The sequence below is a fragment of the Elephantulus edwardii genome, unplaced genomic scaffold (genome assembly GCF_000299155.1).
Source record: "Elephantulus edwardii isolate Elephantulus edwardi_28Jun2011 unplaced genomic scaffold, EleEdw1.0 scaffold00025, whole genome shotgun sequence".
Lineage (NCBI taxonomy): Eukaryota > Metazoa > Chordata > Mammalia > Macroscelidea > Macroscelididae > Elephantulus > Elephantulus edwardii.
Genome location: NW_006399775.1, coordinates 15,321,372 through 15,337,029, shown reverse-complemented (window position 1 = coordinate 15,337,029; position 15,658 = coordinate 15,321,372). Strand labels below are relative to the sequence as shown.

At 39.4% G+C, this 15,658-nt stretch overlaps 1 protein-coding gene across 1 annotated transcript in view; it reads right to left on the bottom strand.

Moving 5' to 3' along the window:
* Nucleotides 1–15,658, bottom strand: part of UVRAG (UV radiation resistance associated) — a 349,759-nt gene that overhangs the window by 282,517 nt on the left and 51,584 nt on the right. Inside the window, exon 4 of the mRNA XM_006882863.1 lies at nucleotides 7,503–7,664. Within this exon, the coding sequence (XP_006882925.1) occupies nucleotides 7,503–7,664 (162 nt within the window). The remainder of the gene's footprint in view (nucleotides 1–7,502; nucleotides 7,665–15,658) is intronic.

Here is a 15,658-nt window from a genome sequence, read left to right as displayed (position 1 = left end):
AGTCCTTGACTCTTCGCAGCAAGTGCATGAGGTCCTCCTCAGTTTCAGCAAGCAGGGTTGTGTCATCTGCATAACGCAGATTGTTAATAAACCACCAACTATTCATATGCAAGTTAAAGCTGAAGCTGAGGAAAATTAAAGCGAATCCACAGGAGCCAAAATATGACTTTGAGTTCATCCCACCTGAATTTCAGAATCATCTCAGGAGCAGGTTTGAGACCTTGAACACTAATGAGCAAAGCCAGATGAGTTGTAGGAGGATGTCAAAGGTATCATCTAGGAAGAGTGCAAAAGGTCATTACAAAGACAGAAGAGGAAGAAAAGACCAAAATGGACGTCAGAAGAAACTGAAGATTGCACTGGAGCATAGAAAAACCAAAGCACAAGGAAGAATTCAAGATACTAAAGAGCTGAACAGAGCTTCCAAAAGGCAGCACGGGATGTCAAAGCAAACTACTACAATGAAATGTGCAAGGAGCTAGAGTCGGAAAATCAAAAGGGTGAACTTGTTCAGCATTTCTTAAGCTCAAGGAACTGAAGAACAAATTCAAACCTCAAGTTGCTATCATCAAGGATGCTTTAGGGAGAATATTAAATGACCCAGGAAGTATTAAAAGAAGACGGAAGGAATATACTGAGTCATTGTATCGAAAGGAATTGGCAGATACAGAAGAATTTAATGAAATAAAATTTGAGCAAGAGGCTATGGTGATGAAGGAAGAAGTTTAAGCTGCTTTGAAGGAAATAGCAAAAAATAAGGCCCCAGGAATAGATAGTATACCAATTGACACATTTCAGCTAACAGATGCTGCCTTGGATGTGCTCACCAAATTGTGCCAAGAAATCTGGAGAACAACCACTTGGCCAACTGACTGGAAGAGATCTATATTTGTTCCCATTCCCAAGAAGGGTGACGCAACAGAGTGTGGAAACTACAGAACAATATCATTGGTTTCACATGCAAGCAAGATTCTACTGAAGATTATCCAAAAACGATTGGAACAGCAGATCAGCAGAGAACGGCCAGAAGTCCAGGCTGGCTTTAGAAGGGGTCATGGTACTAGGGATATTGTAGCTGTTGTTAGATGGATCTTGGCTGAAAGCAGAGAATACCAGAAGAATGTCTATCTGTGTTTCATTGATTATGCAAAGGCATTTGACTGCGTGGATCACAACAATGGCTGGCTCTATGGCTGACTCTGAGAAGAATGGGAATCCCAGAACACTTAATCGTGCTAATGTGCAACCTATACTTGGACCAAGAGGCAGTCGTCAGAACAGAGCAGAGTTACACTGCATGGTTCAAAATTGGGAAGGGTGTATGCCAGGGATGTGTCCTATCTCCATTCCTTTTCAACCTGTATGCACAGCAGATTATCTGAGAGGTTGGGCTCTATGAGGAGAAGTGTGGCGTCAGGATTGATGGAAGATCTATTAACAATCTGTGTTATGCAGAAGACACAACCCTGTTTGCTGAAACTGAGGAGTACCTCATGCACTTGCTGCAGAGGGTCAAGGACTGCAGCCATCAGTATGGACTGAGGCTCAATGTCAAGAAGACAAAGATTCTCACCACTGGACCAATTGGCGGCATCAGGATGGATGGCGAAGAGATTGAGATTGTTCACAGCTTCAGTTTGCTTGGCTCCACGGTCAACACTCTTGGCACCAGCAGCCAGGAAATTAAAAAAACGTATTGCAATGGGAAAGTCTGCTGTTAGGGACCTCTCTAAAGTACTCAAGAGCAACAGTGAGTCTCTGGAGACTAAGGTACATCTGTTACAGGCCATGGTCTTTGCAATGACTTGCTATGCATCAGAGAGTTGGACAATGACTAGGGAGGATAGAAGGAGAAATGATGTCTTTGAGCTTTGGTGCTGGCGAAGAGTACTGACTGCCAAGAAAGCAAACAGATTCATCCTGGAGAGTGTTAAACCAGGCTGCTCCTTGGAGGCAAGGATTCTGGGGTTTCCTCTGACATACTTTGGACATGTTGTAAGGAGGGACAGGTACTTGGAGAGGGACATCATGCTTTGAGGTGGATTGATTCAGTGACTGGGGTAATGGGGATGGATGTGTCAGAGGCAATGAGATTGGCATGGGATAGAGCAGGGTTTAGGGCTGTTGTACATAGGGTCTCTATGAGTCGCAAACGACTCGATGGCACATAACAACAACAACAATCACAAGGAGTTCTGGTGGCCTAGTGGCAGGAAGCTGCACTGCAATCCCTGAGGTGCATGGTACAAATCCACCAGATGCTCTGCTGGGGAAGGAGAGACAATCTTCTCCTGTACCAGTCAGATCCGATTTGACAGTACAAAAAATAATGAAATAAAATTTCAAAAAAAATCCTTTTTTTTAAAAAAAGAGTACCTATCAGCCACATCCTCTCCAACATTTGTTACTTGCTAACTCTGTCCTACTAAGCCTTGCCACTGCTGCTGGGGTGAGATGGTATCTCATTGTGGTTCTGATTTTCATCTCTCTTATTGCCAGTGATTTTGAACATTTCTTCATGTTGGCCATCCAAAAATCTTCCTCTGTGAGTCTTTCCAGGCCTTTTGCCTATTTTGTAATTGTGTTGTCAGTCTTTTTCCAATGGGGATTTTCTGATGTAGGATTCTTTAAACTTTTTAAACTTTTGCTATAAGACCCCTGTCTGAAATGGTATTGCCAAATGTTTTTACCGGTCAGTAGATTTTCTTTTCACTCTGTTGGAAAATGTTTTTGATGTGCAAAGGGATTTAATCTTTAGGAAGTCCTTTCACCAATTTTATCCTCTCCAGATTACGCATTTCTGGCTGTATTTGGCAGTGTCTTTATACCTTGGACTAGCGCTTCTAAGCTTGATCCCACTCTTATGGACTTCATGGTTTGGGGGCTTCCCTCCCAGGTCTCTGATCTACCTTGAGTTGATTTTTTCTTTTTAATAAAGTGAGATGTGGATCCTGTTTCAGCTTTCTGCAAGTAGAAGTCCAGTTCTGCCAGCACCATTTATTGAAGAGGTGGTCATTCTCCATTTGATAGGTTTTATTTCCTGTCAAATATCAGTTGACCATAGATAGCTGGGTCCATTTCTGGGTTCTCAGTTCTGTTCCTTTGGTCTATGTACCTGTCCTTGTACCAGTATCATGCTGCTTTGGTTACTAACAGTGTGTAGTAGGTTTTGAGGTCCGGGAATACTATGCTTCCCACTTCATTTTTGTTTTTCAGAAGTTCTTTGCTTATTCAAGGTTTCTTTCCTCTCCATTTCCAATAAAATTGGCAATGTCCCTTTCAATTTCCTTGAAAAATGAATTCATACAAAACTATTTCAAGATGGATCTAGAACCTAGGCATAAAATTTAACATCATCAAAGGGAAAAAAAAAAATTAGAGCCCTAATCTGTGGACTAGGGAGCTCTGGTAGCCTAGTGTCAAGAAGCTGCGCTGCAATCCCAAAGGCAGGCTGCTCGAGTCCACAAACTGCTGCTCCACAGGAGAAGGCTGGGCAAGCTCGTCCCACGTGATTAACTATCTCTGAAACCCCAGCATAAAATCAGCTATGGGTCAGTTCTGATGTGATATACACAACAACAACAACAATCACAAATCATTGCATATAAATGAAAATGCACAATTAGCAAAGAATAAACTAGATGTCTGAGAGTCCTAGAAATTAAATTCTACTGTACATCAAAAGACTTCTCAAAAAAAGTAAAATAATAACCTACAGAGAACTATTTGACAATGACAAATCTGACTAGAGACTAATCTCTAAAATTTATAGAATTACAAAATTTATATTAAGAAGCTCCAACACCTTAACAAGAAAAAACAAGTCACCAATTACAAATGGACAGAGGACATAAAGATGCTTCACCACAGAAGATGCAGGTGGTCAACATATGACGAAATGCTCAAGATCATTTTAAAGATCACATTAAACAATGAGGTATTATCTCACTACAGCAAAAAGAGTAATGTTAAGACAGACATGAAGAAACAAATTCTGGTGAAAGTGTGAAGAGACTGGATCTCTCATACATTGTTGATGAGAATGTAAAACAGAGCAACCACTACAGTCTGATACTTCCTTAGTAGGTTAAGTGGAAATACCATTTGCTAACAGCAATCCTGCTACTACATATTTATTGTATAGAAGAGCTGCCACATGAAATGATACATGCACATCCATGTTTACTGCAGCAACATTTACAAGAACAAAGAGATGGAAACAATTCAAGTGTCCATTAATGGGCAAATGTTTAAAGAAAGGATGGCATATTTACACAGTGGAGTATTACGCAACATTAAAGAAAACACTGCAAAACATCGGTGAATCTACAGGAAATTAAGCTAAATGACATAAATCAGTCACAGAAAGATTACTATGGTATTACACTATTAAAAAAGTAAAAGTTTTCACACAAAATCATTCTTGGATGGTTACCAAGATTAGAAGGGAAGGAGAGGGGACTAAAAATTAATAAATCGCCACATCGGGTGAAGAGATAGGCAACATACATAAATAAACAGCTGGGTTTAGAGAAAGGGATTTTGTATACTAATATATAATTAGGCTGTAATTAGTTAAGTTAATTAATTACATTAATCACTTACTGAACAATATCACTGATATCACATGCAAGCAAGATTCTGTTGAAGATCATCCAAAAATGACTAGAACAGCACACCAACAGAGAACTGCCTGAAGTGCAGGCTGGATTTAGAAGAGGCCATGGCACTAGGAATATTATAGCTAATGTCAGATGGATCTTGGCTGAAAGCAGAGAGTACCAGAGGAGCATCTGTCTGTGTTTCATTGACTATGCAAAGGCATTTGACTATGTGGATCACAACAATGGCTGACTTTGAGAAGAATGGGAATCCCAGAACACTTGATTGGGCTTATGCGAAACTTAATACTTGGATCAGGAGGCAGTCATCAGAACAGAGCAAGGAAACACTACATGGTTCAAAATTGGGAAGGGTGTGCATCAAGGATGTGTCCTATCTCCATATCTTTTTAATATATATGCGGAAGAGATTATCCAGGAGGTTGGGCTCTATGAGAAGAAATGTGGCATCAGGATTGGAGGTAGACTTACCAACAAGCTACGTTATGCAGATGACACAACCCTGCTTGCTGAAACTGAGGAGGACTTGAAGCGCTTACTGTAGAAGGTCCAAGGATTGCAGCCTTCAATATGGATTGAAGCTCAACATCAAAAAACCAAAGATTCTCATCACTGGGCAGATTGGCAGCATCATGACAGATGGTGAAGAGATTGAGATTGTTGACTGCTTTTGTTTGCTTGGCTCTACTACAATCAACAGTCTTGGTACCAGCAGCCAGGAAATTAAAAGATGAACTGCACTGGCAAAGTCTGCTGTCAGAGACCCCTCCAAGGTACTGAGGAGTAATGATGTCAGTCTGGAGACTAAGGTGAGCCTGATACAGTCCATGGTCTTTGCAATCACTTGCTATGCTTCAAAGACCTGGACAATGACTAGGGATAATAGAAGGAGAGTTGATGCTTTTGAGCTTTGGTACAGGAGAAGAGTATTGAATATACCATAGACTGCTAGAAGAACAAACAAGTTCATTCTGGAGAGGTTGAAGGCAGGCTGCTCCTTGGAGGTAAGGATTCTAAAGCTTCATCTGACATACCTGGGACACGTTGCAAGGAGGAACCAGTCGTTGGAAAGGGACGTCATGCTTGGGAGAGTGGAGGGACAGCGCAGGAGAGGAAGACCCTTGATGAGATGGATTGATTCCGTCACTGGGGTAATGGTGGCAGGTGTGTTAGAGACAATGAGATTGACACAGGGTAGAGGAGGGTTTAGGGCTGTTGTACAAAGGGTCGCTATGAGTTACAAGTGACTTGACAACAACAACAATCACTTGTAATTAATGTTTTAAAACAAAATAATTAAAAGGAAAACCAATATGATTTCTAAATTTTTGCTCAAATTATTTTAAGATGTTGGTGGAGAAATCAAGTGAGCTGGATTCTAACTGCAACTTTAACTACTACATGATAAGCTCTTTAATGAAAGGAACCCTTCCTTTTTTATCTTTATCCCTTAGTGTCTAATAATTATACAATACTAAGTAGTAAATCCCTGTTAATGGTCCTATGTTTTCATTTCCTTTTGACTAAAAGGCAGAAAATACTCCCTGCTCTTTATTATACAAGTATCTTAATGATGCAGCAATTGGATTTGAAAGTATTTTAAGAAAATAGACATGAGAAATTATTGAAGAAAAAATTAATAAGGAATCAGAAACCAGGCAACCATAGAGCTCAGAAACATTCCTTTGCTTCTCACTAATGAAGTAGAAGAAAAACATGCTAACAAACAGCCTGTATCATGTTCTATACTAATATATGCACTTCAGAACTGCTAAATTATGCTAATAAGAATAAGCATGGTGGATATGTATTCCAGATCACTGACAAGGTTACTATAAATATTTATCGTAATAATCTATGTCTGGGATGGCAAAGAGGTTTCACTCATTTCATACTCATTTCTGATAAATTCTTAGTTGCTTCCAAGAATACTGTGACAGAAAGGGCTAGTTCCAAACTCAACTAGATGAGTGGTGTGATTTCCTAACTAAATTTGTCAGAAGTACAGGTGCTCTAGAAGGAGGAAATGGCTTATGTTCAACTATAAAATTAAAAGGTTGGCTGTTCAAACCCAACCAATAGCACAGCAGAAGGCCTGGCACTTTGCTTCAGTGAAGATTACAGCCAAGACATTCCTACAGAGCAGTTGGGACGCTGCCATGAATCAGAATCAATACAATAGCAATGGATTTGGGTTTGGGTCATTTTGCATTTTGTTGTGATTGGGTTTTCTGGTTGGTTGGTTTGGTGGTTTGGGTTGGTTTTGTTTGTTTTTTTTAATTGCAGATAAAAAACAGTAGGGGAAAAGTAGAGTACCTAAAACACAAACTTTTGTCTCCCCTGTGTTCAGCAAGGAGTAATTCTTACTCCTAGAATAATCTAGGTTGCAGATCAAATTCATCAGCTGCTCTGCAGAAGGATGGGCAATCTCTTTCCGTGTAATTTACTGTCTCTGAAAAACTGCTGGAAGGTCAGCTACAGGTCGGTTCCAATTTGATGGTAAACAACAATAGAATAATCCTCTTTGTCAACTTAATTTTCAAGTCCTAGAGATAAACACATGGTAAGACAAAGAAGCAGCAGAATGCCATGAGAAAGCATCTCCTTCACTACAGGAAGGGAGGGAAATGATCCTCTCAAATCATAAGGCTTCTTCACAAATTTCTTCTTTTAAACTTGGTGAAGATTTCTGTGCTCGCTTCAGTAACACATTTAACAAACTTGGTGAAGACTTCAAATTTATAACTAAATTAGCAATTCTAAAAGTTTTCTCTATAAGAAGGGTAGTTTTGGTTTTTTTTTAAAAAAGAAAGTAACAGCAAGATAAAGAAGGCTCATTCAAACATGAAAACCACTTGTAAACCCCAGTATAAAAATTACCTGCTGGCCCAAGTATTTCAGTCCATCCAAACAGACTTTCCACTCAATCAAAAGCTGGAAGGCGTTCTCCTTTCCACCCCATATCCTCACCAGGAAAGAAGACACAGATGTATCAAGTCGGTCAGGCATTATTCCAAAATCAAGACTCCGCCATGTTGGATTCTGTCAATGGAAATGAAAACATGACTTAGGCAACTGATAATCTACACATAGTTACTTCAATTAAGCTGCAAATCATGTTAATAAAAACCAAAAGATTGCCTTTTATATACTAAATTGTAATCTCAGTGAAAAAAAGAAAATACTCCAATTAACATAAAAGGAATAATGGCATTTTAAAACCTATTTATTACAGGTATTAGAAAGAATACCTATTTCAATCTTTAAGTGATATGACTTCACATGGTAAAACAACCATATTCAACATATACTACATGACTGTTAAGAGCCAACACACAGACACTATCTTCAAAGATCTCCAAATTATTAGTAGATTCAAAGCCCTATTTAAATAACTACATTGTTTTAGAAAATAAATCACACTTGTACAAAAAGTAACAGCTCAGCCCACGCAAGGGGAAGATAAGGCAGAGGCTATGAAAAAGTAGGATTCCATAAGGTTAAAATAAGGAATACCAGGCAAAGGAAGCTCTCTCCAAAAGGCTCATGAGAGATTCAAAGGACTAAATGCAAGACTCACAGACCTTGCCAATAAGCCAGCATTTTACTCTGAACTAGATGTAGGGCTACTGAAAAATTTAACACTGATCAGCGCACAGCAGTTTCTGGTTCTGTTGCCCTCTTTCTCTTCAAGGAGGCAGCCAAGCCGCAGACACAGAAATGCAGACCTTTGTTAAGACTCTTGAGGTCGAGCCCAGTGACGTCAGGGTCAAACTCCTAGACAAGGAGGGTGACCCCCCTGACCAGCAGTATCTGATGTTCGTGGGCAAACAGCTAGAGGATGGCAGTACACTCTCGGACTGCAACATCCAGAAAGAGTCCACCCTGCATCTGTTGCTGGGTCTGCGTGTTGGTATTATTGAGCCTTCCTTGCACAAACTTGCCCAGAAGTATAACCACAACAAGACGGTGCACCCCAAGTGTTATGCTCGCCTGCATCCCCAGGCTGTCAACTGTCTTAAGAAGTGTGGGCACACCAACAACCTGCACCCCAAAAAAGGTCAAATAACAGCACCCTTTTCACTGGCTCCATTGTCTCTTTCAGGTGGCCTCCTTCTGAACCCCATGGCCCTGGGCCCTCATTTAAGTCTCTCTTTCATTTGGGGGGGGGGGAAATTAAAGCTAAGAATGGCAAAGCCAGATCTATGTTTTAAAAGAACATTTTTTTCATTAACAGAATTATCAAAATAGTTGTAAACACTCTGAAAAGTCAAGATGTTATTGATCTTGATGTTGTCAATAAAAATTAACTACAGTTAATTAATAACTTATTTTTCCTGTATACAAGTTAGCATTTTCGTTGTTAAATAGAAAAAAATAATCACTCTTATTAAATTTTAATTTCCCTATCACATAAACCAGTAAATCAAAAGATGTCCCTGTATGGTAACTGACCTTGGTTTCTGGCATATTTTTCCTGAATAAGGAACCTAGAGTGTGATGTTTATAGGAACCTAGAGTGTGATATTTTAGAAGACACAGAAGCTTACTACTTGGATGTGTTTTTGTGGATTTGATTGTTGATGTTTTGGAGAAAGAGACATAGGATTTACTACTGATTTCTATTTTTCATTTACATGTTTATATTTTTATTGTCTGATTTCATCTCATTAGAACAAGCATAGTGCCTGTATTATCACTAGATCACCAAAGCTTGAAAAGTGCCTGGTATTTGTTCACTAAATATTCACTAAAGGCGTGAATGAACTGATAGGAATGCTTGTTAATATTGAAGTACCAATAATTAGCATAGAGATGACAGTAAGCACACTTAAGCTGTCAGTTTGATACTGGAGCCTATGTACATTGCATTGAAACAGATGAAGAAGAGAACTGTTATAAGAAAACAGATATATGAATGGGTATTCTTGTCATTACAGAAGTCCAGAGTAAAGGCTGCATAGTGGAGTGGACTTGGTGGGAGGGATTGCATAATAATGAAAGAGTTTTTCTTCTTCTTTTCAAGGAAAAGAGTGAAATTGGGGGTGGGCAGGGAGAAAAGTGCAACAATGAATGACTGGAAACCCTAAGTCTCTGTACACTTTCATTAAAATTAATAAAATAATAAAAAAAATTAAGTTCTAGTCATCTAAGACTTTGATAAAATTTCTTTTATGTGATCTGTAGTTTCTTTCCAGCTCATCACAATTCTTTTAGCAACCCTGCTGTAGAGATCGGAGCCTTGCGGTATCCTGCCAGGACAAGGATTGGGCAATGTTCTGATTTGTTGTTCATAACATTGCTGTAAGTAGTAGTCAATAGCCTAAAAACAGCAGCTAAACAGTGTAGCAGAGTCTCATTTAAACAGATGAGCATTAAGGTCTAAGGATATCAATAGAGATCTGAACTACATGGAAGTCCTTCAGGCTGAAAGAAAATAACACCAGCTAGAAATCTCAATCTGCAAGAAGGTATGAAGAGATTTCTGGCAGTGGTAAATATGTGAACAGATATAAAACACTATAAACTTTTTTCCTTTTCTTTTTTTCATATGACACACAACTATTTAAAGCAAAAAATGTTAACTATATCAAAACATTTGGTACTACCAGTCAGGAAATCAGGAGACTCATTGCCCTAGAGAAGTCTGTAGTCAGGAACCTCTCCAAATTATTGAGGAGTAATAATGTTAGTTTTAGGACTAAGGTGCACATCTGATGAGATGAAGTGCAGAATATAAACAGTCTTCCTCTAAAATAGTAACTTCCCAGCGGTCATCACTATAATAAGCAGACAAATGTTAACATCACCAGTTTTAGGGAAACAAGCATCACATGCCTCAACACTAAGCAAGTGTGTAACTTGAATCTAATCATGAAGAAACATCAGGCAACCAAATCAAGAAGCATTCTACAAAATAACAGGTCTGTAGCATTTAACAATGCCAGAGTTAAGATATGCATACAAAAAGGCGAATAAAGAAAACTGCTCCAGAATGAAGGAGAGTAAAAGTGACAGCTGAAAACAGGGAATGTATCTGGCATGGGTCCTGGGGAACTGACACTTGTGAATAAGGACTGTAAATAACAGCACTGTAACCAACCAAACCAACAAAGATCCCTAAACCTAATGTCATCTGGGAGCTCTGATAGCGTAGTCATGGAGAGTGACACTAATGGAAAAGTGGTGCCTCTCCTGGTGGCTCATATTCTCCAGCTGCTCCCCAGGAGAACAATAGGGGATCTCCTGCTGTGTGATTTACAGGAAAATCTGCTGGGGAGTCAGGTCTGAGTTGGCTGTAACCTGCCAGCAATGAGCCTGAGTTTATTCTGAGTGTCATGTGAGTCGATTCCGATTCGTTCTGGTCATTTGCAAGTGGCTATTGATGAAACCAGGGCAGCGGTGGTTCAGTGACAGAGCTCATGCCTCCCTTGCAGAAAGCCTGAGTTCAATGCATAGCCGATGCACCTCAAGTAGAGTCCCCCACCCCTTGTCTGTCAGTGGAGGCCAACATGCTGCTCGGGTGTTCTACAGGTTGCAGCAGGGCTTCCAGACCATGACAGCCCAAGACACAGGCTTGATCTTCTCCTTCCAAAAGTCAGTCATTGAAAACTCGATGGCTGATAACCAAACACTATCCAATACTGTGCTGGAAGGAGCCGCTTAGGTTGGAAAGCAACAAAGTCCTCAGACATGCCAGTACTCATGGAAAAGGCACAAAACCAGGCAGAGTTTCATTCCACTGAGCACGGGGTCCCCACGAGCTAGAGCTGACTCAAAGGCATCTAACAATATCATTTAAGAGAGTGGAGGGGGTGGGGAGGGATGGAGAGAGAAACTGGTGATAAGCATATGAGAAACTCAAACAACATTTCACTAACGGAATTTAACAGACCAGCTCTGTTTCCTCCACTCCTAGTCTTCAAATTACATCATATGAAAAAACATCCATTTCATCTCTAACTGTAAGATCACTCCTTAGCAAGAGTGCATGTGCTCTAGAATATACACCAAAGAAAACTCCAAGCCCACTGCAATCTAGCTGATTCCAATTCACAGTGACCCTGCAGGACAAAGCTGAGGTGTCTCTTGGCATTTCCAGGGCTGTGAATTGGCATTTCCAGGGCTGTGAATAGTGACAAAAACAGAAAGCTTCACTGTCCTCCCATATGGAGCTGCTAGCTGATTTGAACCTTCAATCTTTCAGTAAGCAGCTGAATGCCTTAACCACAGCACCACCAGAGCTTCCCTCCAGACTATATAATCAAATTCTCACTATAATAATGACAAAGCAGCATCCTGAAAAATCTACAACTAGGAGAAGATAAAATAGATGAATGGGACCTTCTAAGAATCAAATCCCTATGCACATCCAAAAACTTCTCCAACAGAGTAAAAAGGGAAGCCACAGATTGGGAAAAAATATTTGGTAATGACATGTCAGATAAGGGGCTTATATCTAGAATTTATAAAATACTTGAGCACCACAACAAGATAAAGGTAAATAACCCAATTGAAAAGTGGTCACAGGACATGAATAGACATTTCACCAAAGAAGACATTCTGATGGCCAACAAATACATGAAGAAATGTTCAAAATCCCTAGCTCTAAGAGAAATGCAAATCAAAACAACTATGAGATATCATCTCACCCCAGTCAGAATAGCAAAATTTAGCAGAGCAGCAAACAATAAATGCTGGCAAGGTTGTGGAGAAACTGGAACCATTATTCACTGTAGATGGAAGTGTCAAATGGTGCAACCAAAATGGAAGGCTATATGGCACTTTCTCAAAAACTTGCAAATAGAAATACCATTTGACCCAGCAATTCCATTACTGAGAATATACACTAAAGAAATCATAACTGCCACCCAGGCAGATATATGCAGACCCATGTTTATTGCAGCTTTGTTCACAATAGCAAAGAGTTAGAAAAAACCTAAATACCCATCAACAAACGAATGGATAGAGAAGCTCTGGTATACTTATACAATGGAATACTATGCTGCCTTGAAAAACACAGAACTCATGAAAAATTAAGCAAAATGGGTGTCCTTGGAGGACATTACGCTGAGTGAAATAGCTCAGTCACAAAAGGACAAATACTGCATAGTGCCACTGTTGTAGAATAGGACTGACTTCAGGGTTGGGGTGAGACTGAGAAAAATTGGATAAATTATGTATACTGCATTGAAACAGATGAAGGAGAGAACTGTTTAAAAGCCATATATGATTGAGTATTATGGTTATGACAAGAGTCCAGAATGAAGGTTACATAGTGGAGTGTACTCGGGGTGTGGGGGGGAACTATATACCAATGAAAATTTTTTCTTTTCTTTTTTTTTAAATTTCCAGGTATAGTTTATTGTGTTCTATTATTTCACAACATTTAAAGACCAGAATATTTGTTGTTCTCTTTTCAAAGAGAAGAGTAAACTGGGGGGAGGGGGAAGGGGGGAGAAGAGTGGGCAGACAGAAAAATGCAACAATGAATGAATGGAAATCCAGTATCTCTGTGAACATTCATTAAAACTAATAAAATAAAAAAAAATTTTTTTTAAAGTGACAAAGCACCAAAGTAAGTGTAATCATCCTTTTCCAAAATGAAAATTGACTTGGTTAATATAGCTGATGGGTCCTGAAGTATGGGAATCAGAGGGTAGAGAAGCCTTCTTGCTGTTGTATTAAATACTCTTAAATACTTCAGTCTAATAAATGAAAGGCTTTGGAGAGAAAAGTAGTTTTTAAATGTATTTCATATGATTGAACAGATGACTTGGGTTTCCCTCCTAAGTAAATGCACCATTAATACAGTGGGTCTATTGTCAATCTTCTCATTACAAAGACTTTCCTTTATACTTTTACAAAATACAAGAAAAAGTTGCCAAACAATGAGCAATAATTCCTGAATTGGTACTGCCTGCCACATACCCAAATTCCGTACTGACCAAGCCGTTTATGGTAAAGTCTTGAACGTTTTATTTATATTTAATCTATACAAAAACTAGCCCAATTTCTAGACAGGTAAATTTATTTAAATACTAACATCATCTACAGACCTACACAATATTCACTAAAAAAGTTCAGTGGCACAATATCAGGGCATTTATAATTGTGAAAAGTTCACTGACTACAAACTATAAAAAAGGCCTCATAATTATTTATTAGAACAATTTTTCTGTAACACTGCTCAGCAACAAAAGCATGGTTGCAAGAATCACAACTAAAGATCCATAAACGCTGCTCCCACTTTGTCCAAATACACCCCATGTTCTGAGAATTACATACTGATTTTACAAGTAGCTCCTGGGGCCTGGTGGTAAGGAGTTGCATTGCCAACCCAAAGGCAGGTAGTCTGCATCCACTAGTTGTTCCACAAAAGAAAGATAGGCAATCCGCCTCCTGTGGGACTTACAGCCTCTGTAAGGTCAGCAATGAGTCAGAGCTGAGTTGAGTCTTCCAAAGGAATTCTGGTGGCTTTGTGTGTGATGTAACAGGCTGTTAACCAAAAGGGTGGCAGTTTGAATTGACCACAGAAAGAAAAAGATGGGCATTCCCCTCTAATAAAGATTTCTATCTCAGAAACACGATGGTCACTATGAATAGAAATCAAGTAGGCGGCAATGGGTTCAGTGTCACTACAGCCCAAACTCACTCTCTCCTGTCTCATTCAACTCTACTAACTAACTTGTGTCTAAATCTAGGAATTACTTATTATTAGTTATTTTCCTTAGTCCTGCTCTCTCAAAAATTGAAATAAATGTACAACATTTTCACAGCATCCTTCCCCCTCGCCCCCAATACTCTAATTACAGATGTACTTCTCTCATTCTCCCTCCAACTCATGTGTTAACCAGACAGATGCTGGAAAAAGCTAAAGATAGAAAGTTTAAAATAAAACAGCATAATCTGGCATAAGCAAGAAAAACCAACTTCGCACTCATATATACACCCATAGAGATTAAATGCTAATTCATTCACTTATAATTCAACTGCAATATAAATTTAGTTTGAGAATCACTCAGGTCAGTAACCCATACAAAGTGTCTGAACTATTCTGTTTTTTTCCCCAAAGATTTTAAAATTGCTCTGAATGAATTAATCCATGGCTGTTAAGCTGACTTCTGATTTATACCAACCATCTAGGAGAAGAGAGAACTGGCCCACAGGGTCTCCAAGGCAGGCCAATAAGTCTTTATGAAAGCAAACCCCCACCTCTTCTCCCATAGGCTTAAACCACCGACCTCTCAGTTAGCAGCCAAGCACTCAACCATTCCTGCACCACAAGGACTTCTTCAAACAAAAATGGTCACAATCTCAATAGGTGCTTATGGGTCTATTAAATTCTATCACCTGCTTTTTCTAAAAATCTTTGCTCTAGAACTTTGTTTATTCAATTATAAGGCCCAAGGCTGACCTTGAGTCTATTATTAATTACTGTTGAGCTGACCATGGCTCATGGCCAACTCATAGGGTGGACGGAGTTCAACTGCTCCCAAGGGTGTTCAAGGCTGTCACCTTCTAGAAACAGACTGTAAGGTCTGTTCTCCAAGGCCTCTCTGGGTGGATTTGAACCACTAACCTTTTATTCATGAGTTGAGCACATAATCATTTGCACCTGTGTCTCCTAACAGACCACCCCTGCAATCTATGCCACTATTCTGCTTTATTTCAGTCCCATACACTTATCACCTAACATATTCCCACCTGGCATCAATTCTAACATGTACTTTTAATCACAGGGCAAGATGAAGTCTGATTTTTAGGAGTTTTAGAAATGAAACCCTACAATTTTTTTTCATTAAATTTTATTAGTTTTAATGAACATTTACAGGGATTTTGGGTTTTCGTTCCTTCCTTGCTGCACCATTCTCTCTACCCTCCTCCCCAGTTTGTTCTTCTTCCCCGCCATCCGAGTGTCTGTTTTCATTGTCCAATTGCCACAGTGCTTGTCAAAGTCAGTTCTGATTAATCTCCTCTGTCGGTGTGTCCTTTGCCATTCCCTATCACTCCTCCCTGAGAGAGACTTCACCCTG